This window comes from Ambystoma mexicanum, chromosome 13 (assembly GCF_040938575.1).
Source record: "Ambystoma mexicanum isolate Mex_15411 chromosome 13, UKY_AmexF1_1, whole genome shotgun sequence".
NCBI lineage: Eukaryota > Metazoa > Chordata > Amphibia > Caudata > Ambystomatidae > Ambystoma > Ambystoma mexicanum.
Genome location: NC_090938.1, coordinates 760529713 through 760556005, shown reverse-complemented (window position 1 = coordinate 760556005; position 26293 = coordinate 760529713). Strand labels below are relative to the sequence as shown.

At 46.2% G+C, this 26293-nt stretch overlaps 1 protein-coding gene across 6 annotated transcripts in view; it reads left to right on the top strand.

Moving 5' to 3' along the window:
* Positions 1-26293, top strand: part of LOC138521912 (polypeptide N-acetylgalactosaminyltransferase 6-like) — a 555359-nt gene that overhangs the window by 431454 nt on the left and 97612 nt on the right. For all 6 annotated transcript variants that reach the window (XM_069635078.1, XM_069635082.1, XM_069635080.1 and 3 more), the window contains one exon: positions 7216-7416. In XM_069635078.1, the coding sequence (XP_069491179.1) occupies positions 7216-7416 (201 nt within the window). The remainder of the gene's footprint in view (positions 1-7215; positions 7417-26293) is intronic.

The window sequence follows — 26293 nt, the reverse complement described above, 5'->3', positions numbered from 1 at the left end:
AACAATTTTGACAGGGTTGGACCTGTGTGCCGAAGAGATTTTTGCATGAATGTCGACAGGTCATCCATTTGAGTCTTTGCTTCATTTGAATTTTTTTCGATCAGCAGGACTATTTTTCTGAGGCCATCTTCCGTCTCTAAATGATCTTTTATTCGTTGTTCTAGCTGCAGGTTAAAGTTATATTCCAGCAGAGATATTTTTTCTGTCAGGTGACCAATGATTGCACCATTATTATGAAGTGTTTCATTCATGCTTTCGTATAACTTTATGAAGGGTATTAGAGCCTGAGATGTCGCTGCTAGCACGTTGTTATGTATTTGAATTGCTGCAGCGACCGAAAGATTAGATTTTGCTTCAGAGATTGAGTCCATTGGATTAAGCAGTTTTGGCTTGTGATGACCGTTATATTCGGAGTCGTCCGGTTGAAATGGTAGATGTTGTTTCTCTCGACCTGCATCAGCGGATACAAGTTTGTGAACATGCAAAGGGGTCGAACACTTTGGGGCTGTGTCACCACCTTTGTTTGTCACGAGCTTTGGTCTGAGCATAATCTCTCCCACTTCCTCAGCTCGATCATTTTTCAGCATATGGGGCCGAAGTGGACTTGCGACACCTCTCCCCCAATTCGGTGAGGTAACCAATGTATATTCTTCCTTATCTTGAGGACTAGATTTCTGTTGGTGGTTTATTGTTCCTGCTTCAACATTGGTAGGTGACCCCAAAATTAACCTTGTGTGATTGTTAGGCCCATTTTCGTCTTTTCCTTCAGGGAAACTTTCTGAGAGTTTTGCTTTCATTAAGTCAAAATCGGCTTGTAGCCTTTGTGTAAGTCGAGCCTCCCGACCAGACGAATCGGTTACAGTGTTTAATGGTCTTATGGAGGGAGTAGAGTGTGTAGCGTTCACTGACGTATTATTTTTATTGCTGTGAGCTGGTTTGTAACTGTGTCCTGTACTTAAGTTGAACGGTGTGTTGTTTGTCAATTGATTGCTCAGGGGATGACTATTCTGAGACAATCTGCGGGAAGTTGAAGTGACAGCAGAATGAGCCACATCCTTATTACGAAAATGAAAGCGTAGCGTTTTAGGGATTTGGTTGATGCGTGAGGTATCCGAGTTTAGAAGCTCGGCATCCGACACCTCAAAGGGAGAGTAAAATCGCTCGTCTCCATCTTCATTACTCTCTTCTGGTGGACAGCGTGGATGTTGTATCTTGCATGCAGCGTCGAAATGTGTTTTGCATGTCTGTTCCAGGCAATCAATGTTTAAAACAGGAGCAAGTTCTGTGTTCGATTGCATGTGTTCAGGAGAATTTGCAATTTTCTCGCGGAGACCCGCATTTGGCAGGTCTCGTTGGACATCTGAGCAACCAGTTCGTTCACGGGTTGCCGTCTCTCTGGGGTGAGGGTGATCCAATACGTCTCGCACAATTTCCTGGGAGACAGAAGCTGAGATATCCTTGGCTATGGATGCAGCAAGTGAAGTGTGGCTCTCCACAGGGCACAATCCATTTTGTGCAATGTCTATGGTCGGTGTTGAGGGAGGAAGTGCTGATGTTGGGGGAGGCACTCCTGGGTTGTTGAGCTTGTTTTTGCCCCCGAGCACAGCTGTCGGGGGAATGGAGTCTGAGTCACCAGACATCTGAATCAAAGGGGAGTCACGGCCAGATTCACTCAAGGGCTGTTTTGTTTTGAGACGAGTCAATGAACGGGTATCCATGGGCAAGAGTCTTCCTGGTAGCTGGCTGCCTGCCACTGGCTACAACCCAACACGATTACCTTGTATGTTCTGCTCGTGTATTAGGGTGTGTTGGTTTTGCAGGATATGTGTATCTTTGCTGGGGGGATCAAAGAGAGTTTAGTCTCCACAGTCTCCCTCCAGCACCACCAGCGCCTAACAGCCGCACAACAGCCGATGTGCTTTACTCCCTCGGGCTTAACGCCGCGAGGGCGGCAGCCTCGATCTAATGAAGGCGGCCTGTGTCACGTGATAGGTCACGTGCACCGCTGTAGCCCCGCCTCCTCCAGGAAGCGCAGGAAAGCCGACAGGAGCTTCGTTCCTGCTCGCAATGTCGGGTGAGTGAAGGAGAAGTTTCCACCATGCAGTTAGCAACGCCAGAGGACACAGCGCTCGTCCGGCAGCCTCGATCTAATGAAGGCGGCCTGTGTCACGTGATAGGTCACGTGCACCGCTGTAGCCCCGCCTCCTCCAGGAAGCGCAGGAAAGCCGACAGGAGCTTCGTTCCTGCTCGCAATGTCGGGTGAGTGAAGGAGAAGTTTCCACCATGCAGTTAGCAACGCCAGAGGACACAGCGCTCGTCCGGCAGCCTCGATCTAATGAAGGCGGCCTGTGTCACGTGATAGGTCACGTGCACCGCTGTAGCCCCGCCTCCTCCAGGAAGCGCAGGAAAGCCGACAGGAGCTTCGTTCCTGCTCGCAATGTCGGGTGAGTGAAGGAGAAGTTTCCACCATGCAGTTAGCAACGCCAGAGGACATTTTTGAGGCCACAAGTGGCACAGGCCTTAAAAAGGGTTCTCCTTTTGCCATCCATCCCCACTTATCTGCCACACGTTGATGTTGTAGACTTGATGGTTGAAATTTACGAGAACAAGAAGAAGAAAAAGACTATTTTTAATGGATTAACACCTAGATTCATCTTCAACACACGGTTTGAATCTGAGGGGAAGAGAAGGGTCTAGTCTAGAACTACTCGAGGTCCCATTGGTGGGGACCAAAACCACCCATAACAATGTTGTTAGGATACACAATTTAGGTTCTTCTTGCCTATAGCAAGGGTAATTAAAAGGTAACCGAGGATTCCTAGCCTGACGACAGGGAATATTCATAGCATGTGAATCTATGAAAGATCTAATACTTGAGAACGTTGCTATAAAATCAGGTCCTTTCCTCAGTGGCTGTCGATGAGTGGTTGTAGGTTTCTTGATAGGAAGCTCCCGAAGAGGATAAGAAGGTACCCAGTGTTGATGGGAGCTGATCTGGAAAAGGTGGGACAGATGTGGAGAAATGAAAGGTTCCTTAATTTTGGGTAGTTGGAAGCAGAATTAGGAATGGATCATCTTTCACAATTTGTGTGTTTTAAGGTTGAAAGGAGCTCTCATGATATCTAAACGAAAGGATGGATTTGGGATAACTTTAATACCTTTTGGGAGGATTCTTGATGAGCCGATGGATCCTAAGCGACTCATTTGTAGATGGCATTGATCCAAGCATACTGCACAGACCATCACAGTTCAATGGGAGCAAGACTTGGGAAGGAGTATCTTGGATGAGTTCTGCCGACATTTTTGCAACTGAGCATACAGGATATCTCTATCATGCCAGTACTAACTACATGGGATTAAATGATTGCACAGGTGATTCCAAGATGGCCGCCGGCGTGTGCAGTCACACTTTCCAGAGCTCTGTGCCAGGCCTACTAAAGGAGACTTTGAAGCAGGCAGACTATGCCACAAAACACATGAAATCCTCCACTGACACCGAAAATGGTGGCAGAGAACAGCAGCGCAGAGCGGGTCCTCACACCCATACAGGAGACAGAGAAAGCAGAGGTGCATGCCGGAAACACTGGCGCCGGATAGGACGCACTACAGGGTGCCGGTGGTGGAAGGATCAGACACATGCTGCTAACCAATAACTGCAGAGATACTTACCCCGGAGACAAAATACCAGCCTCGGTCGGGAAGGGGACCCGACGACATAGCTGCGGTCAACGGTACCGTGACAGACACAGGACTGAAGGGAACGGCCGCCGGCTACCGCGGCTGCACCGGAGGAAAAAAAGAATGAGGAGCAGGGAGTGGACAAAGAACGGAAGGTGAGCTATTGGATTAGGGAGCTGAATGGAATAGAGGCAGTTATACCCTGTCCTGATTCTATTTGGGCTTTCATGACCAGATGAAGAGGTGTTGCCCCTGTCACATGGGATATTTAGTCTTCTGCTAGCGGCAGTTTGGAAGAGACCCTATTTACCTCCTAAGAAGAAATGTTGACAAAAGTATGTGGTTGAAGGATTAACCTATTTGGCAAATGAGTCCATGGTGAATATTGATATGTAATGATTTCCTTTCTTGCAGACATATCAAATGTCTAAGCCCCTGAACTAGTCCATGAATCGACCCCTATGGAAAAACAATACGTCTCCGAAAATATACATATAAACATAAAATATACGAGTTCCGAGACAAGATGGAATTGCTTAGTATTGGGCCAACCCCTGTAAGATCCTTAGGGCTGTGTAGCTAGGATGTATGCTGGACATTAGCTTGTTTGAATTGGGGTGAAGGGGTCAGGTACGGTGGGCAGGGGAGTTATGTTTGGTGATATTATTTCAAAAATGGAAAGAGAAAAGGGAGAATGCACCTATGTTTGTATTTATGTGTCAGTAAGCCTGAGGTAGGTAATTGAAGCACAAATTAAAAGCAGAAATTGAATCTCAGTTGCAAAAGGTGGTCTGAAACATGGTGGCTGCTGCACAACTCATTGCTTTTACCTGTTTTATTAGGTGGACTGAATCCCTTTATTTGAATTACTTAACCAATTCTTTTAATGTTCTTATAAAAATTACATAAAAACTAAATTAAGAAAGAAAATAACTCTTGGTTTTTGTCCTAATACAGTTATGATCAAGTCGGGCCTGGCCATAGATCTCAGTCTTATGGTCCGTTAGACAGTGCACTTGAGGACATCAGGCTTCCCATCTCCTCCTTTCTTCTCTTTCTCTCTGACAACACCTGACGAGGTTTCTAGACAAGTCTAATCTATGAAAGTGTCGTCCAAACAGGTGCTCCCCTGCTCCTCCAGAACCATCAAGGACCATATTCGCACCCTCACTCCAGCCTTGGCTGATTTCTGTAATCACTCTTTCGCTACTGGAACTTTCCACTCTCCCCTTAAGCACTCCCTTGGGCACCCCTCCTCAAGAAGCTGTCTACTGATCCTACCTGCCCGGCAAACTATTGACCAATCCCCATCACCCCTTTCCTGGGCAAACTCTTGGAAAAGCTGGCCATCTCCCAGCTTACTCTCCACACTGAATATGTTGGTTGTCTCCATGACCAACAGTCTGGCTTCAGAGCGCCCAGAGGCATGGAAACTGCTCTCCTGAACACCCGTGAAGATCTGTTCTCTAACCTTGATTCCAGCATTCCTTCTGTCCTCATCCTCCTTGATCTTAACTATGCTTTTGACATGGTCAACCACGCCATCCTGATCAATCTACTCTGTGAGAAGCTGTGCATCACTGATCAGGCCCTGGAGTGGCTGACCTCCTTCCTCTTGGACCACGCCTCCCAGGTCCAACTTGGTCCTTTCTCTCCCCCACCTCTCTCTCTCAACCTGCGGGCTCTATCCTTTCACCCTGGTTTTTCAAGCTTCACTTGGCCCCTTTGGCCCACCTGATCTCTACCTTCTCCTCTAACTTTCAGGTTTATGCAATGACACTCAGCTTTCCTTCAGACTCCCCTCAGCCTCCTCTCCTCTCTCGCTTGTTCCTGACTGTCCAGCCACGATTCAGGATTGGTGCGCCTCCAACTATCTCTGCCTTAATGCCAGTAAGACAGAGATCCTTCTCATTGGACCCATGCCCCTGCTGTACCTCTCTCACTCTGGCCACCCGCCTTGGGCCCTCTTCGTTTGCCTTCCTGCAAGGCAAAAAACCTTAGTGTCATCTTCGACTCCACTCTCTCTTTCTCTCCTCACATCTCAGACGTCACCAAGAAGTCCCACTACCAGCTGCACCTCCTGAAAGGGACTCTTCCCTTTCTCGCTTTGCCCCAGAAGCTCACTGTCTCCAGAACCATGGTGCTCTCTAGGCTGGACTACTTCAACAGCCTCTTTCCCAATCTGCCTTCCTCTACTCTCTGCCCTCTGCAACTAATCCAGAACAAGACTGCAAGACTTATCCTTGGCCTCAAGCCCAGGGACAGTAGCTCTCCTGGCCAGAAATCTCACCACTGGCTCCTGGTGGCTGCAAGGATCAAGTTCAAGACCCTTTGCATTGTCCACAAGGCTTTCTGGGGCTGGAGCCTACAATGCATTTGACGCTCTCTTCCAAAACACCTTCCTTCTCGAGCCCTTCGCTCAGCTACCTCCAAATCTCTAAGGGTTAGATGCTTCTCCAGGCAGAGAGTGGGGGGTAGATCTCTCTATTCTGCAGGTGCCTCCCTCTGGAATGGCCTCCTTTCCCCTCTCAAATTTGAGCCGGACCAACTCGAGTAATGGAAGCAGCCAAAAACATTCCTCTTCTCCTCTTTCTCTCTCTCTCTCCCTCCCTGCTGACCTACCTGACCTACCTGCCTGCTGTTCCTACTGGTTGCTTGGCTACCCTCAGAGTCTCATTGGGTACCAGGCTCTTTCTTGTTCAGTCACCCTTGCATTGCCACCTGGCCCATCATGCACTTAGGGGATGTAACTGTAACCCTACAGTCCCTTGTTCTCCCTGCGTTACCCAGAGCTGCGCTGTCCTGGCTGCACATACTCAGAGCATTGCTGCCCTGTTTTCCCTTCCCCTCCCCTCTCCCTTGCACTTCCCCCCTCCCTTTCCCCTTGCACTTCTCGTTCTCGCACTTGCATGATCTGAATGACACAAGGCCCAGTAAGATTGTTTGTCTTGTCTGTTTTCCCTCCCTTGTCTTGTCGCGCCTAGAAACACTTGTGTACAGGTGCGTTATAAATGACTTATCATATCATATATCATATCATCCTGCATCCTCCACCCCAAACTCCCTTGGGTTAGGCAGTTTCATAGTAAATCCTGTAATTACAGTCCCTGGAGTCCTGAACCAGCCTAATCCGTACTCATATCAAGCTTTATGATATCAATATTATTTTATATATATTATGCTTTTATGACTGCGGCAGAAATAAAGCTTGATATGATTGTGTAAGGGGCTAAAGATGCAGATTTGAGAGTGGCAGCCAACAGCCATTTAGTCAGTGACACTTGCTGTTGTCCTTGAGTGATCTTGTGGCTTTCTTCCTTGCCACCATGATTAGGAATAGAGGTGTGATTTTATGATGCAGGAGAGTTGTGGGAGTTTGTGAAATCTAGAAGCCATGGAAAAAAGCCCTTCCAAAAGTGCATCGTTCAGGGGCCAACACTAACATAAAAACACTGGTGTGCACACTTTGCTCCTATCTCTTTGTTAATCTATCATCCTATTCAATGCTTATTTTTACCATTTAACTCCTGCTTACAGGTGTGGATGTGTGGGGGACAGTTGGAGATCGTGCCATGTTCTGTCGTTGGCCATGTCTTCCGGATGGAGAGCCCCCACTCCTTTCCCAATGGTATTGAGGTGGTGTCCCGTAACCAGGTACGCCTGGCTGAGGTCTGGATGGACGAGTACAAGGTCTTCTTCTATCGGAGGAACATGGAGGCTGCACGCATTGTAAAAGAGGTAAAGTTCCCTGCTCTCTACTGTCTGTCAGATGACTTATTGGCACAGAGTTGTGTGGAATATCCTTGATGTTAATGCACAATTTGTAAAAGTCTCTAATTGCTAGAGCTTGAAATAAAACCTATACCTCCAGAAAGGCCATTATGAAGAGACAGGTTTTCAGTGCATTTTAGTACGGCCCTAAGTCTGGGATCATCCAAACTGTTTGTTTTCAATTGTTCCACAGTCAGTGTGCTACTGCTTAGTGGTGCATAAAGTGGAGCACAGAACAGCATAGACAAAAGAAATGTGTTTGCTAAAGGACCATTGAGCCTTTGCTTTTAATGCCAATAGCATTTCCCTAACATCTGAGCACCCTAAACGTAGGTGGTGTAGTATAAAATAGTATTTTAAGTTGTACCATATGCAGGGATGGGCACATGAACAATGTTGGGTGCAAAACATGACAACATGTGGATCCATTTAAAAAATAGAATTTATAAAGCACACTATATAATCCAAATCTTTCCTGTATTTACCCTAGGAGAGTCGTGGTGTCCCTGCAGAGTGGGCTACTATCACTGGAGACATTAGATATAGTGAAAATAAGAGATCAACCGACCATGGTCCTTTTGTATGTAGATTATGAGGTAGTTTTAGCCCGTAGCCTTGCAAAAACTGGTGAATGGCAATATTGGCAATGACAATAATAAGTTCATGGACACAAGAAATCTAAAGATTTATATTGCCAAATCCACTGTTACGTTGATGGGGTCTCGTAGGAGAAAGAAAATCAACGTTTGTATAGGGGACTCTGGTTTGGCTGACTTAACAGAGTATGACTAACTGGGCTTGACATAAAGCAAAAGTGATTTTCAGAGCTTCCAAAAATAATGGTGCCCTAATTAGTTCATAGAGAAAAGGCAAGAAGGAAAACAACAAGCTCTTAGACACCTACAGAGTGGAGACATTAGGTATAATTAGTTACGGGGTAGAGAACATTGGGTACAGAACCATGAAAATAATAGGGATATTGCAGATACCATTGTTAAAAAACACCTACTGATGCTCCCGAAATCCCCCACCAAAACATATTGCATCAAGAGCATAGAATGACAAACTTAATTGACAGAATGTGCTTTGCACAAGCATTCTGTGGACATCGGCATGCCTACATCGTGCTGCAAGGCTAACCCAACATTTGATTGAGGATTTGCTAAGTAAGGATTTGGGAAAGCAGATAAGTTGGTTGTCCTATACTAAGAAAACCTTATGAGAATTAATCTGAAGACACATTTCTGTCAAGAAACTAACTTTAAGCCAGAATAACAGCACAGTTAAAGCAGGCCATTAGGTTGCAGGTGTAGAGCGCAGCTCAACTGAGTCACCAAAGTACTATTGAGGTATAACTGACCTATAAATCTGTGACAGGATATTATCTGTATCTAGACTGCATGAATAAACAAGAAAGCTCCTGTCCAAAATAAGATTTTCTTAATTTTACACTAAATCATTCCCTTTTAGGCGGCGGAACAACCAAACTGAGGAAAGTTTTTGCCCATTTGAGGAATTCCAATCAGAAGCCTCATCCACATGATTTTATTCTACCTCATCGATGAAGATATTAGGCAGGGAATTGCATGCTCCCAATTAAAGAGATTTGTATTCAAACCGTGCAGGTAGCATATTATATGATTTCAACATTAGTTATAAGTCTAACGAGAGCACTAGTATGCCCATGAAGTAATCACTGCAAGACTGGAGTAAGGTTTCCTCTTTCAATGTCAAACAGGAACATGGATCCATGTGCAGTAAAACGCTGCATCACCTCATACACTAGCACTATCCCAACTGCCCTACATTCTTCTTGTGTGAACATTCCTTCTGGCACATTCCATGGCCGGCTCTGATGTTACTGGGAAGGATAGAGAGGCCACAGCTCATCACAAGAGGGACCTCTAGAAAGAGGGTGGTCTCCGTGGAGCCTGCTGTGATGAACCCTGCAGAGTCATCACTGGACCCCAGCCTAAAATCTCCTCTCATGTGTCCAGGGGAAGCCACCTCATACTGATCCTAACCTAACCCTGGGGGTGGTATTATGAGGGGGGATCACAAGGGAGGAGATGGCTGTCAAGGGGAAGTGGTGACTCCTTTGGGAGAGACGCGGTATTCATCCTCTTGTGAGGATGAGGATCCTATAATTCCAAACTACATAATGGCACTGTACAAGTCCTTCCAATGAAACAACCCAAAGAACATTCTATGAAAAATCATCCAGACAGGATAAGGTTCATTAATTAAATGTGACCTCCTCTAATTATCATGACTTTGTCTTGGGTAGAAGTTGTAACCCCAATGTTAAATCACAAACCATTTATATAGCACCTGATAACTCTGTTCACAAAGCAATCAAAACTAAATGAATGGAAAAGATCCAAAAGCACTATGGACTTCAGGATACATAATGCCTGTGGTACTGGGACGAGGAAGAGGGACCAAGAGTTAGGATCATAAGGTTCTAGTGAAAAGAATATGCAGGAAGAGAAGGCGTGCAGTTTTGCAGAGTGCGCTCAGAGTCGTGGACGGCAGCAGAGAGAGAAGCCCAGCCATGTGTGAGAGGTGCTACCAACCCGATGTGAGCTGCACAGATATGCGGGAGGATGCAGAGACTTAACAGAGCCTGTGGAGCTCTATAGAAGAGCCGTGCAGACAGCTGAAGCTAGACAGGAGCTGTCAACGGTATGGTCAGATCACAGAAGGCAAGCCACAACAACCAGAAGCAAAGCGGAGACACAGAACGAGACCAGTGACTTGGCCTGAAGTAAAAGGTAACCCTGGCACGCTCCGAGAACCTTTTGCAGTAAAAGATAACTTTGAATACCAAACCAGATTAAAGAAGCAACAAGGGTGCAATTCTCCATTTCTGAGATACCAACTTGGGAAACCTGTAACCCACATTGTCAACAGCCAAGAGGCTATCCAGAAGCAGTAAAGAGGCAACAAGGGCAACATTCTTCTTTTCTGAGATATTAACTTGGGGAAACCTGTAACCCACATTGCCAACAGCCAAAAGGCTATCCGGAAGCAGTAAAGCGGCAACTTGGGTGCAATTCTCCTTCTATGAGATATCAACTTGGGGAAACCTATAACCCTCATTACCAGCAGTCAAGTGACTATGAAGACAGGCAGCCATTGCCCAACTCTCCTCATAAGGGAAACTGGTATAGAGAATCCTGGGACAAACATTGCCACTAACAGAAAAGAGCAATTATAGTTGTAGGAGTTTTTCATCCTGGCAGGTGCATACACCAGGAAATGGATCAGTTGTAGTTGGTCCTGGCAAACAAATACAACAGGAAAGGGATTGGTTGTAGTTGGTCCTGGCAGCTGAGTATACCAAGAAAGAAACAGTTGTTTTGAACAAGTGCGGTTGTGGTAGAAAAGTGTTGTGGAAAGATAATGTTAATTTTATCATCCTGACAAACTGTTGTGTAACAAAAGACAGTTGCTGTGCTGTCCTGACAAAGGTATTCCATTGGAAGAATATTGTGGTATCCTTATATCCGCTATAAATCCTGGGAAGAACACTTTGTGGAGGAAAGAGTTGCTTGGATTTTTTACTTTGATTTTGGGACAAGTGTTTTGTGAAAGAGACGTTTACTTTGCCAAGTGGAAGAATATAGTTAATGGAAAATACATTTTGTGTTGAACTAAATAGAACTTGGTTGAATATAACTCTATGCAAAGGACTTCCTGAATTGATCCAGGGGAAGGGAACCAATCCCTGGTCACAAGGAGTACTTTGGGGGAATCGTACGTTTGAACATTTTGTAACGCTCACCTGGCTCCCACGGGGGCGCTGGTCTGGTCTGGGTTGCTGTGGCCTCTTCAAGCGTGATGCGCAGAATTCGGACCACCGATTGAACAGGACCCTCAAATCTTGCTTGTCTGGCCCGTAGGAATATCCTTCTGCAGATGAGAAAGGGGATTAACTGTCTGCTGAATAGTGTGCTTGCTCCCTCCTTTCCCCCTTCGTTCTTCTCTGACTTCCTCCAAAACCCCCGGTTTAAGCTCACCTTATGGTTTGGAAGGATGAACTCACCATCCTGCTTCTGGTGCAGGGGCGCGCGTTCGTCCAGTTACTTCACTGGTTTTCAGAATGGCGCTGGCAAATCCACTTGACTTTCTGAGCGATACGCCGTAAGTATGAAGATGCAAAAGTTCAAGTGTGAGCCTCCTTTTATGTTGTTTTTTCCTAACCTGTGATCTGTCCTTTATTTCAGGTGCAGAACGAAGGCGATGCGTTGAGGGGTTAAATTGCCGGTGGTAAAATCAGGTGAGTTAGTGCTGAGGGCGACCCCTCTAAATGTCTTTATAATTCCCCAGTAATGTCTTTTGTCCTTTCCCCATAGGGGCCGGGGTGCGGTACCTGCCAAAGATGCGGCGCCGACCCGAGATGTGGAATGGTTCACCAAGAAAAGCCGGTAAGTAATATGGCTGAAAATTCGGCTTTCCTCTTGTGTTCCGTTGCTCACCTTTTGTCTCTTCTTCTCTCCCCTAGGTGCAGGGATGTAGCGACCGGTGCTGAGAGCCGCGATGGAGCCGGGCGGCGTCTCGGGAACAGGTGAGTGAAGCGCGGCGCTGCAGCGAGCAACGCGGTGCTTTTAAATGGAAGTCTTCCTTCAGGAATGCTGGCGTGAAGATTCCGGATGCAGGTAAGAAGGTTGAGTAAGTTCTTGGTTTTCACCTTTCTCTTCTCTTCTTTCCTTACAGGTGTTCCAGGTTCGAGGCGGGCGTGGCTGGAGTCCAGGTGCAGGAGCTGACACGGTGAGCATTCAGCTGCTGGGATGCAGAACAACGCGAAGCACATGTGGCTGTCCGGGCGTGGCTTAAATAGCCTTGGAAGAAGTTCCAGGTGAGTATTCTTCCACAGCCCCACCCAAGTAACAAAATAGTTCCTTCAGAAAAACAGTCCCTCCTAAGCCTCATTTGGCTTGGTTCTTCATGCAGCATGGTCTGCATCAGGTGAGTATGCAGCATGGTCTGCTTCAGGAAAGTGCACCAAACACTTCCCCTTATGAGCCTGGCGCCAACGGCGCCAGGACAGAGTCCAAAGAGCCCCTATAAAGGGCCGCTGGGCTTTTACCCGGGGACGTGATGCCTGCTCCCGGGGGTGCTGGGCCTAGCCTGGTGCTCCGGGGGTAGGCATCATGACAGCACTCCCCCCCAAGGCCCCTCCCAAGGTCGTTCCCTCAGGAGGTTTCGGTTTGTTCGGGAAATTCCGATGGAACCTTTTTACTAGCCGAGGTGCATGTACGTGGTCGCTGGGTTCCCAAGATCTTTCCTGAGGCCCGTACCCCTTCCAATCAATTAGATAGAAAAGTTTTGATTTCGAGATCTTAGAGTCCAAAATGTTCTTCACCTCGAATTCAGGCTCCCCATCTATCTGGATTGGTTCTGGTGGCTTTATTAATCTGGTTCCTGGTTGCACTGGTTTCAAAAGCGACACATGAAAAACGGGGTGAATCTGCATGTTAGCTGGTAGATCTAGCTTGACTGCCACTGGGTTAATTATAGCTTTGATCGAGTAAGGGCCTAAATACCTTGGATTAAAAGTCTGAGGTCCCTTGAGCGATAAGTGTTTGGTAGCCAACCATACTTGATCCCCTATTTGGTATGGAGGCGCCTCCTTTCGATGCAGATCCGCATTCTTTTTGTATTTCCCTTTCGCATGTTGTAAGTGTGCAGTAGCATCCTTGAAGGCTTGTGTAATCGTAGAATGCAAATGGTCCACTGCGGGCATTTCGAGGCTCAAAGGTGAGTCCAAGTCTGAAGTACGAGGGTGATGTCCATATAGGATATAAAAGGGGCTCTGACCAGTTCCAGAGTGTATCGAGTTATTGTATGCATATTCAGCCACCCATAAAATATCCTTCCAATTACCCTCCGATTGGTGCAACATACATCGTAGATATTGTTCAAGGGTCTGGTTCGTTCCCTCCGTCTGACCATCGGACTGTGGGTGGTGGCTGGTTGAGAGTCTTACGTCGATTTGTGCCAGTTGACAACACTTTTTCCAAAAATGAGAAATAAACTGGCTTCCCCGATCGGAAATTAGTATGGACGGGAATCCATGCAGACGGATGATATTTTCGAGGAATTCCTTGGCAAGAACAAAAGCTGAAGGTAATCCTTTCAACGGAATAAAATGGGCCATCTTGGAAAATAAATCCACCACAACCAGAATAGTATTGTATCCATTACAAGAGGGCAGGTCCGTGATAAAATCTAGTGACAAGGTGTGCCAAGGTGCTGGTGGAATGTCTAAGGGTTGAAGAAGACCGGCGGGTTTTGTTTTTTGACCTTTGTTTTGGGCGCAAACTCCACAGGACATCACGAAAGATTTAATATCCTTTCGCCAGGACGGCCACCAGAATTGTCGTTTAATTATTTCCTCTGTTTTGGCAATGCCAGGATGTCCTTCCATCAGAGTATCGTGATGACGGGAAATAACCAGTTCTTGCAATTCCTTTTCTGGCAAAAATAAACGTCCTTGGAAGTAAGGTAAGCCATCGTTGATTGAAAAGTCAGACCCCCTTTTGATCCAATCCTGCAAGGCTGAAGAGTCCAGGAATAGTTTTACCCGTGCTTGAATGTCTTCAAGGGTTTGTAAAGTGGTTATCCCCAAGATTCTTTGTTCGGGAATTATCGGCACAGGTTCTGAGTTTGTGTCCATTTCTCCCATTCCAATTCGAGATAGCGCGTCCGCTTTGCCATTCTTACAGCCGGGACGGTAAGTGATTACAAAATCAAACTCAGCAAAGAATAAAGCCCATCGGAGCTGTCGTGAAGACTGAGCCTTGGCAGTTTTTAAATATTGTAAATTTCGGTGATCAGTGATCACGGTGATGGTATGCCTGCCGCCAAGAAGATAATGCCGCCAAGCCTTAAAGGCGGACTTAATGGCTAATAATTCCTTATCAGTGATTGCATAATTTATCTCCGGCGGCGAAAACTTTCTGGACCAAAATGCTACGGGGTGCAGTTGGTTGGTTTCGGGGTCTCTCTGAGACAGGACAGCTCCCATGGCTAAGCTGGATGCGTCGGTTTCGACTATATAAGGGAGATCAGGACGCGGGTGTTTCAAAATAGGTGCGGACGTCAATTTAGCTTTTAATTCCTGAAAGGCCTGTTCAGCTTCCTCGGTCCATTCAAAATGTTTATTCTTCCGCAAGAGTGCAGTGATGGGTTGCACCACCCGTGAAAATTCCGGTATAAACCTGCGATAAAAATTGGCAAAACCAAGCATGCTTTGGACACCTTTCACCGAACTAGGTGATGGCCATTTGAGGATGGCATCCACTTTCCGTGAGTCCATTCGGACCCCTTTAGGTGTCAGGATGAATCCAAGAAACTCAACCTCGGTGGTATGGAAAACGCATTTTTCCAGTTTTGCAAACAGTTTGTGCTGGCGCAATTTCTCAAGGATGGCCCCGACATGTTTTCTGTGATCTGATTCCGAAGAGGAGTACACCAGAATGTCATCGATATACACGACAACACAGACATCGATGAGTTCCCGAAGGACATCGTTCATGAAGAATTGGAAGGCAGCAGGCGCGTTGCACAACCCGAAAGGCATCACCTGGTATTCGAATAGTCCATATTTTGTACGGAAGGCCGTTTTCCATTCGTCGCCTTCTTTTACTCGTACCAGATGATAAGCCCCCCGGAGATCTAACTTGGTGTATATGCAAGCGTCCTTCACCTGGTCAAGGAGTTCAGGGATCAAAGGCAGAGGGTAACGATTTTTAGCAGTTATCTGGTTCAATGCGCGGTAATCAATACAAGTTCTAAGGTCGCCTTCTTTTTTTGGCACGAAGAACAAAGCCGAGGATGCCGGAGACTTTGACGGGCGAATGAAACCATTGGCTAGGTATTGATCTAAATATTGTCTCAAATGCAGATTCTCCGGCTCAGTAAGGGCATTAATCCTGCTACAAGGGGGTTGTGCACCGGGCACCAGATCGATTTGGCAATCGTACGATCTGTGAGGAGGTAACGTGTTGGCCTGTTCCTTTTAGAAGACGTCCTGAAAGTCTTGATATTCCGGAGGTAGTTGCATGGAGACAGAGGTTACTGATGCTAGACTGATCTTCAGATGTTCTGGGTAGCAGGTTCGTGCACACTCCGGAAAGGTTATTCTCTTTGCTCGCCAATCAATTCGAGGATTATGTGTCTCTAACCAAGGGATTCCAAGAATAACCTGAAACTGTGGAGCCTTGATTACATCAAACACAACTGCCTCCCGATGGCCGTCCGGACCTACAAGTGTCACCTCAGCTGTGGAATGTGTTACCGGTCCCGAGGCAATTTCGGTACCATCAACTGTGGTGATGACATCTTTGCTGGTTTAAGGACGCAGAGGGAGGTTAATCCTGGAGACCAATTCACGATCCACGTAGTTTCCTATAGCCCCACTATCGATGTATGCCTTTATTGCATGCAACCGCTTAGGCTGTTGCGGATCTACGAGGACCATTGGCACATTGAAATGCGAGGTCTGAGAGTTCATTTTCAAACTCGGCAAGCGGACCCCTACGCTTGTCGGGCGGGGTCGTTTCCCGATACAGAGGTTTCATGGATTTTATCAGCAGCTCCTACCACCTTCCTGGGTGGCCTTGCCGGGCAATCTCGTAGAAAGTGTCCAGAGGAACCACAATAAAGACATAAGTGCATCTGCCGTCTTCTTTCACGTTCCTTTTGAGTTAAAGGTCCTTTAACTCCTCCGATTTGCATTGGCTCAGAGGCTTCAGCCCCCTTGAGGTTAGCGTGGGCTTGACTAACACCCGGGTCTCAAACTTGGACCGATCTGCTTTTCTGTTTTGCAGTCTGTGATCCAATTGGACCACTAAGTCTATATATTCTGAGCATTCTTGGGGCGGATTTACAACTTGGGCCAGGACATCTTTAAGTTCTCCGCGTAGACCTCGATAAAATAATGTGATTCTTTTATCCCCTGGCCACCCAGTTTCCACAATTAGTCTATTAAAGGTTACAATGTAGGAAAGGAGGTCTTGATTGCCCTGTCGCAGAGATAGAAGTTCGTCATCTAGAGCCTGCCCCTGGGAGTGACGAGCAAATAACCTTTCCATTCTTGCTTGAAATCCTTGAAAATCAGGAAGAATCGGGTCATCTAGAGTTACCAGTGGAACTGACCAATCGGCAGCACTGCCGCTGAGATATGACAATACAAAGGCTACCTTGGTCTGGTCATTAGGGAATGCCCCAGGTCTGCACAGGAAATGCAAACGACACTGATTCATGAATACGGCGAATCGTTTGGGGTCCCCAGCAAAGCGTTCGGGTGGGGCCAGCGGCATGTGTCCGGGTAGATTAATCTGCACCGGGTTACTGGAAAGCACAGGAGCGGGGTTCCCTCCGGAACCGGGTAAAGGAGTTTGTCCAGCTTGACCTTGCAAAAGCTGTCTAGCCAGGTCATCAGCTCTTTCCTTTGTTACAATCACTTCCCTCCTGAGAGCATTAGTCTCTTGACGAGCGGCGTGTACTTCGGCCCGTAATTCCCCCAGTAGTTGGGCCAACTGGTCAGTCTCAGAGGTTTCCATAGCGCCTGGGTGGGAATTTGTAGGAAGGCTTCGCGTTCTGTAACGCTCACCTGGCTCCCACGGAGGCGCTGGTCTGGGTTGCTGTGGCCTCTTCAAGCGCGATGCGCAGAATTCGGACCACCGATTGAACAGGACCCCCAGATCTTGCTTGTCTGGCCCGTAGGAATATCCTTCTGCAGATGAGAAAGGGGATTAACTGTCTGCTGAATAGTGTGCTTGCTCCCCCCTTTCCCCCTTCGTTCTTCTCTGACTTCCTCCAAAAACCCCGGTTTAAGCTCACCTTATGGTTTGGAAGGATGAACTCTCCATCCTGCTTCTGGTGCAGGGGCGCGCGTTCGTCCAGTTACTTCACTGGTTTTCAGAATGGCGCTGGCAAATCCACTTGACTTTCTGAGCGATACGCCGTAAGTATGAAGATGCAAAAGTTCAAGTGTGAGCCTCCTTTTATGTTGTTTTTTCCTAACCTGTGATCTGTCCTTTATTTCAGGTGCAGAACGAAGGCGATGCGTTGAGGGGTTAAATTGCCGGTGGTAAAATCAGGTGAGTTAGTGCTGAGGGCGACCCCTCTAAATGTCTTTATAATTCCCCAGTAATGTCTTTTGTCCTTTCCCCATGGGGGCCGGGGTGCGGTACCTGCCAAAGATGCGGCGCCGACCCGAGATGTGGAATGGTTCACCAAGAAAAGCCGGTAAGTAATATGGCTGAAAATTCGGCTTTCCTCTTGTGTTCCCTTGCTCACCTTTTGTCTCTTCTTCTCTCCCCTAGGTGCAGGGATGTGGCGACCGGTGCTGAGAGCCGCGATGGAGCCGGGCGGCGTCTCGGGAACAGGTGAGTGAAGCGCGGCGCTGCAGCGAGCAACGCGGTGCTTTTAAATGGAAGTCTTCCTTCAGGCGTGAAGATTCCGGATGCAGGTAAGAAGGTTGAATAAGTTCTTGGTTTTCACCTTTCTCTTCTCTTCTTTCCTTACAGGTGTTCCAGGTTCGAGGCGGGCGTGGCTGGAGTCCAGGTGCAGGAGCTGACACGGTGAGCGTTCAGCTGCTGGGATGCAAAACAACGCGAAGCACGTGTGACTGTCTGGGCGTGGCTTAAATAGCCTTGGAAGAAGTTCCAGGTGAGTATTCTTCCACAGCCCCACCCAAGTAACAAAATAGTTCCTTCAGAAAAACAGTCCCTCCTAAGCCTCATTTGGCTTGGTTCTTCATGCAGCATGGTCTGCATCAGGTGAGTATGCAGCATGGTCTGCTTCAGGTAAGTGCACCAAACACTTCCCCTTATGAGCCTGGCGCCTATGGCGCCAGGACTGATGTCCAACATGAGCCTGGCGCCAACGGCGCCAGGACAGAGTCCAAAGAGCCCCTATAAAGGGCCGCTGGGCTTTTACCCGGGGGCGTGATGCCTGCACCCGGGGGTGCTGGGCCTGGCCTGGTGCTCCGGGGGTAGGCATCATGACACATTTACACTGTTTTGTTGAACTGAAATCAGATCTATGTACCTTGTACACTTTGGTCATATGTATTAGTGTGAGGGCCAGATACATTTGGGACACTACGGTTGAAGGCATCATGAAGCAAGACACAGACAACAGACTTACATTTTAAAATAAAATACTTGATTAAATCAAACGTGCCCTATCATATAGTGGCATTTGCCTACCTAAGGAAAGTCAAACAGTTAAACTTAAAAGTCTGTGTACAAAACCTATGCTTGCCCTCACAACTAAAGCTCACCAATGTGTAGAGATGTCAAAACCAAAAAGAAATAGTGTTCAACTCAAAGTTCTGAGGTTCTTTCAGCTCACAGCTTCCTCTCCGCTCCCCTACCCCAAGTATAAGAAACTTCCACGCAAAAGTCTCAAGATTTTCTTTCTCCAGTTCAAGGTGATGCAGTTCAAGACCAATCCTCTGGGTTCCCTTCACCAAGTTCCAAGCGCAACAGTTCAAAGAAAACAAAAAGATCTTGAGGCTTAGTTCTCAAGACCACACATGAAGCTCCTCAAGTCCCAGGGTTCCCTTCTCCAAGACTCAAACTTCATCATCACAATGTCTTTGGGTTTTCAACATTTAGAGCTCACTGGTCTAGGCGCAGTTGTCAGACCAAACGGTCCACCCATTACAGGTTGCGCCACAAGAATACCTGACTCTCTGCCTCTTGGCTTTTGATTTGCAGATTTGCAACATTTTAGCTCCTCCTTACCAGCCTCTTGGCTGTGCCATTACTTGTCAAACATCCTTTCCAGTCTGTGGCCGTATCACACTGCATTAATTTATAAAAGTTAAGTTTAAGGGTGTTTTGCTCACACCCACCTTCTTGTACTTCTCTGTCACACTTGTGCCCTTTTCTGTAATTCGTTTTCATCTTGGCATTTGGGTTATTCGCTTTATTTGCTTGGCCCATGAAGGTTTTTAATCCATTCAACACTTTGAAGACTTAATATTACAATGACATTCAATTCAGTATCAGATAAGCATTCATGCCACTTATTTGTAAAGTTCCATTCAATTTGCTATTCAATAAGCGTTTGTTTTGTTTAATAGTAAAGTTCGATTTGATTCAGTATTAAAAAAGCATGAGTTTAGTTTAATTTAAAGTTCCATTCATTCTGTTATTCAGTGTATATTCACAGGAGCGCCCCGGTGTCCTCCCCGACACTCACCGGTTTATGACGTCTCCTTCTGGCGGTTCCATCGCCTTCCCTTCATCGCCAAAGCTTTGAAACTCACCCTCTTCTGTTCTGCTTGCCTGCTGCATATTTATTTATTTATTTATTTGAATTTATAAAGCGCCCAGCGGCCCTGGGGCATCGTGGCGGTGTTACAGAATATTCACTTAATACAAGATGGCAGATATGACAGAAGCAGTGATACAAAATAGCACCGACATATCTCACCCTGCACGCCGGCAAGTGGAATGCTTCTTTCTGGACGCGGCTGGCGTCCTTTCTTCTTGGTGCTCTCTTGCAGCTCCTTCTGCAGCTCCCCTGTAACAGAGGCTCACAGACTGGCAAAACCTACACAGCTTACTGGCTATGGGTAATGTAAGTCTTCTGGGAAGTTTGTCAGTGTCCTGGCTCCTCATCCGGTCCAACCACGACTGCCTCCTCTGAAGCAATGTCCCCTGCTGGTCTCTCCCACACAGGCCTCCCTGTTGCTCTCTCCCACACAGGCCTCCTTGTTGCTCCCTGTTCTGCTCCACTGGTTTCTCATACACTTGCAGCCCCTTGACCGGCTGCAGGTGTGGATCTCTAATGAGACTTGCCTGACCTTCATGGCTCTTTGTAGGCATCTTCCTCGTCTTAGTACTAAAGTGGTGAAAGAGTGTAGTGTTCATTACTTTTACCCCTTCAGCGTCAGTTCCTCTTATTTACGTGGGGCGATGCTGGCAGTGCTGAGTCCCTTTTTTTAAATGTATTTCTTATCCCCCCGACCCCCATTACACCAACTAAAGGGAGCGTGGGACACCCACGCTCACCTTAATCTGTGTAATGTGGGTCGGGATTTTTGTACTGCGCTCAGGCGCAGTATTAGTAATGTCACCACAATTGTGGCGATATTTTGGTATGCTTCCATTGCCTCTTCTTCGTCCCAGTACTGTCCAGTGTCATATGTGGAGAAATGAGGGGAGTAGCTTTATAATAACCCATAAAAGTCGGAAAATGGTTTGGTTGATTCTCAATAGGATAAGGGGGATTCCATGTCTCTCCTAAGGGTACCCGACTTTTAACTCTTCTCATTTTCATCCTCTTTCTGATGCTTTGGGGCTGACAATATCTCCTGCCATTCTCTTTATCAACGGGACAGGGAAACAATATCCATGTCTGCCTCTGGAATAGAGGACTCTTCATGAAAAGGGAATGCGGAATACTGCGTCTCACCTGAGGACATCTCTTCCCCATTCCCCAGGGACCCGCCACCCAGGTGATCCTCCCTCGATTTCTACCCCAGGGTCGGGATCCAAGAGCGATAGCCTTTCCCTGGCCACCTGAGAAGAGAACCCAAGGGGATTATATGTGAGAACGCCCTCGGGTTTCTCACATAGGTCATCTTTCTTTATTTTTAGTTTTCTAGGTAGGAGCCTTCTCGTTAGGATAGGGACAGATAGGCGTTTATCGCACCCATCTTTATTTTAATAAAAATGGCAAACATTGAGAAAGCTACAACTTTCTGTCCGTCTCGTCTTTTTTTTACCCCTCACACTGCTTGTACATGAGGAGATGAACTTTTGGCATCTAGTTTTCTCTTGCCAAGGAATGATCTTTACCTCTATAATGGAAACAAGATTAAAGAGAGCATAAGTGATTATCTTTTATTTTTTTTATTTTTTTATTTTGTTATAGTTCAAAAGAACTTTTCACAAATCGTATAGCAAAAACAATTAAGAGATAGAAAGAAAGCATGTATATATCAAAAATACTATTTCAAATTCCAATAAAATGTAAAATTAAAATCATTAAAAGAAGAAAATTACAAAAATTATCAGTAATACAAACAGATAACATAGTCCTTCCAGTTACTTTTACAATAAAACAAAGAATCTCATGTGTATGAAAACAACAAAAGTATGCCAAAGAAAAAAAGGGACACTTAGCATAAAGACACAGAATATGTATGTTTCACACTCGTCACGGAGAAGAAGTAGCAAGAGTACACACATAGTGCAACACTAAGAAAGGAACAACGGTGCACTTATAACTCCGCTAGTAACTTTACATTTTCTTCTAATTCCCTGAGGCGAGAGTTAGCCACCTTTCATATCTGAGTTGTTGCAATTACTAAGCTCCTATTCCAACCAGCTAAACATCTCAACCAGAGATTTTCACTGGCAATATAGGTCAGGTCATATTCATATTGTGCAAAGTATTTCTCATATATAGGACCCATACTTTTTCAGCAGTTAAGCACATGTCTAATTTATTCCACCTCCGTTTCATCACTGCATAGTCTGCAAATCCTCCTTTCCACAGGTATTCTTGAACAAGCTCCCCGTACCCCTAGTACATTAAGACGGTTAAACCTCATGTCCATAAATATTTTTCGGTTTGCTTTAGATAGTATTGTGGTTTCTTATAAAGGAATGGTAGTTTAGCAAATGTACATAGGGAGCTAAATTCAGCAACTCTGTCATTGCTACTGACCCAGTCCCACTTTTCTAAGGAATTTTTCGAGGCCTTCATTACCACCTCCTCACCATATTCCCATTTTGGGATAGACGCAATTCTTTCTAAGATATCCTGAACTTTCTTCTGAAAGGTATTCAAAGCCACCATATTCCCAGCCTTGAGCCCTTCCTGCAGGATATATAGCAATGTTCCTTGATGCGCAAACATTATTTTTATATATAGCTTTGCCCTGTTGGATTCAATTTGTGCAGATAGGGAAATCAGCCCCATTTCTAAGCGGATGGCCTGTATCGGGATATAATTAGAGAGGCAGAGTAATCTCCTCCAAATGACACCCTCCGTCACATCCGGCCAATCAGTCCAATCAGAAAAAGAGGCTTCAAGTGCATACAAAAAGATAGCAACCAGCTTTTGCTTATATATATTAATGATTCCTAACAAGCTAAAACCAGCAGTTAGAGAAAGTCATAACGGCTGTTAGTGTAGTGTTAAACAAATTATATAGCATGTGAGCTGGTGCACAGCCCTGTCTTACTCCTTTTAGGATGAATATTGAGTCAGATATAGTGCCCCGATTATGTAGACGTATCCTAGCCCTGGTATCATCATAAATCATCATACAAAAGTATAACAGATGAGCTGGCATGCCAAAGGACTTGAGTTTCGTCCACAGCCTCCCCCGCTCCACAGAATCGAATGCGGAGAAGTGGACGAATAGTACATACAAAGGTACGTTTTTATCACAATTTGCCTGTTCTAGTGCATTTAATATAAAGATATTGTCAACTGTTGCACAGCCTTTACGAAAGCCAGCCTGGGCCTTGTCTAAGATGTTAACCTTCGTGATCCACTTATTAATTTCCTGTAAAATGATAGTGCAGAAAATGTTACTGGTTACATCAGTAAGGGCTAAAAGCCAATAGCTCTCAGGGAGATTGCGCGGACCACTCTTGAAGATTGATATAATATTGGAAATCTTCCAAGAGTCAGGCATCCTCACCGTGTCAATAACCTTTTGGAACAGTATTAACAAGATGTCAGCCCAAATTTCAGGATTTTCTTTTACAATGATGTTAGAGAGACCATCTGGTCCCGGCTCGAGAGCACTTTAAGTTCTTTATTACAAACAAAATATCTTCCCTATATATGGTCATATTAGATATCGGGCATATATCCAATTTTAGGGATTCCCCTTTGAATTTTTCTGTTAAGAAATTGCAGATTTGCTCAACTTTTTAAGGGCGGTGCTTGCTTTTATATATATTTTTCTGATGCTTGTGGATCTGCTTAGTCACATGCTGTGCATATAGTCCGGCATCTAGTGGTGATCGCAGAATATTGCACTTTTTTTTCAAAGACCGAAAGGGACGTCCACATGGGCGTGATGGTAACACTATCCCTAACGTGACGTGTAGTGTACCTAAAATTCCTCACTCACGTCTCAAGATCCCACCAGATTGTTTTTTTCCGCCAACCTAGTTGGTCACTTATGCAGAGAATGTATTTCTTTCACCCCTCTTCCTTTCCTCTTGGTCTGGCTGCCGCTCACCTCTGCTGTGGAGAGGACTCCCTTTAAATTCTGCCCATCACGTAATGGCAAATTTCCCCAGAGAGACACCCATCGTAAATGTAATTGGTGTCTTCCTCGCAACCACGATGAGCGCTCATGTAAAGCCTATGCAGGCAGAGAATCCTCCCATCCCCCCACACCCCCCCCCCCCCGGGGCATCGTCGCTTCAGACAAGGAATCCATCGGCAGCCATGGCTCCGATTTGGAAGCCATCGACCTTTCCCCGGAGATTACACGCTCCCATGCGTCCGTCCCAGCCCGACAGGCATGCCACAGGCACTGCGATGAGGAGGTTACACCCCGGCAACAAGGGCACCCACACTCGGAAAACCTTCCACCAGCCATTGCTACTCCAGTTAATGGAAGCGCTTTGTTACCTCATTACGAGTCCGGCGGTAGCCGTGCCAGAAAAACCGGCAGGCTGCCGCCAGACCAGAAATACCATTCCGCCTCCGTGATAGCCAGAATCACCGGGGCATTACAACCCCGGTGACCCGGTAATTCCGGAGGCGGAATTCCGTAAATCCCCATTCCCATGGATGGGGACAATGGAAACACTGGTTCCGTCTATGACAGAGCCGGTGTTTCCGTTTCCGCCTGCAGGCGGGTGGCGTTACTCCCGCAAGGTCAGACCTGGCGGTAGTGACACCTCCCACCTGCAGAACTCGTAATCAGCCAGTCCGGAAACAAAGATGGCAGCGGATGTACCGCCACTGTTGTTTCCGGACCGCCAGGGTCATGATGAGGCCCAATGTCCTTTAACTAACTCACCTGTTAGATTCAGGACTAGTTTTCACTTCTCTAAAGGTCCACGTAGCCGCTCTTTTGGTGTGCACCACGTCCGAGAGCAAGGTTTTGTGGTGGAAAATTCCTGTGATTAAAGCCTTTATGGAGGGGGTAAAGAGACTTGATCCCCATATCTCCAACACAGCTCCCGGGTGGGACCTGAACGTTGACCTTACCAGACTAATGGGACCTCCCTTTGAACCATTGCACAAGGCTAGCCTTAAGGCACTTCCCTTCAAGATTGCCTTCCTAGTGGCCATCACAGATTATAGTCATAATACCGAACTTATAAATCTCGAGAAAAAAAAATCTCGAAAAAAAGGCCGAAAAAAAATATCTAATTTTTTTTTTATGACTTTTTTTTCGAACTGGGGGGGTTCCCCCCCCAACCCCTGCTTTTTTTCAATTTTCTTTTTTATTTTAACCCTTTTTTTTACTTACCTGACCCAAAAAATACATATATATAAAAAAAAAAATTCGATATTTTATTTTTCGGCCTTTTTTTTCGAGATTTTTGTTATTCGAGATTTTTTTTTCGGCCTTTTGACCGACCACCGGCCATCACGTCTATAAGAAGAGTTGGTGAACTGCAGGCCCTTTCAGTTCAGGACCCCTTTGTCACGATTCACAAGGACAAGGTGGTTTTGCGCACACACCCACGCTTTGTGCCCAAATTTATCTCAATGTTCCATGTAAACCAGTCCATCGAACTGCCCACCTTTTTCCAAAACCACACTAACGTGGCAGAAAGGAGCCTCCACACACTAGATGTGAGTAGAGCAGTGATTTACTATCTGGAAACAACAAAGCCCCTAAGGAAAACAAACCAGTTTTTTGTTTCAGTGGCAGCTGGTAGAGAAGGGGACCCTGTCTCTTAATCCGCTATTTCCAGGTGGATCGTAAACTGCATCACATGTGTTACGCTCTTGCCAAGAGAGATCTACCCTTCATGCCTGGAGCTCACTTGACTCGGGGCACAGTGGCTACCATAGCATTCACTGCAAATGTTTGTCTAGATTCCATTTGCAAAGCAGCAACCTGGAGTTCTGTACACACCTTTACACAACACTACTGCCTGTATACACACTCTAAGTCTGATTCTCCGGTGGGACAAGCGGTGCTAAGACATCTCTTTTCTACTGTTCCTTCTCACATCCCACCACCAACTCCGGGTACTGCTTGCTAGTCTATGCACAGCATGTGACTCTAAGCAGATCCACAAGCATCAGAAGACATACATTACTCACTGTAATCATATTTCTGATGATTGTATCTGCTTAGATTCACATGCGCCCACCCTTCCTCCTATCTTGGAGTAGAAGGAACATAGACTTCTTATACCTTATCTCTTCTGTACTCACTCACGCAGACTATAAAGATCCCTCACAGCAGAAAAAAACCAACCAGTTGGACCTCCACGTGTGAGGGATTTTGGGTACACTACATGTCACGTTAGGGATAGTATTAGTCACGTCCATGTCGACGTCCCTTTCGATCTTCGAAAAAAAGATGCAATATTACACGATTACCACTAGATGTCAGACTATATGCACAGCATATGAATCTAAGTAGATGCAATCATCACAAATACGATTATGGTGAGTAATGTATGTCATTTAGCACCTGGGGAGTGGCACCAGACAATCGGGAGACTAGTAACATGGATCACTCTACTGGTATAAGCCCACATTCCTTGCCTGCCTCCTGCACCACTCGCAGTGTGTGCCAATTTTATTTTTCAGTGGCTTCTCCCCGCTTCTCCCCAGTCTCTGTCCCCTCCCTTTCCCCTACTTACCTGCC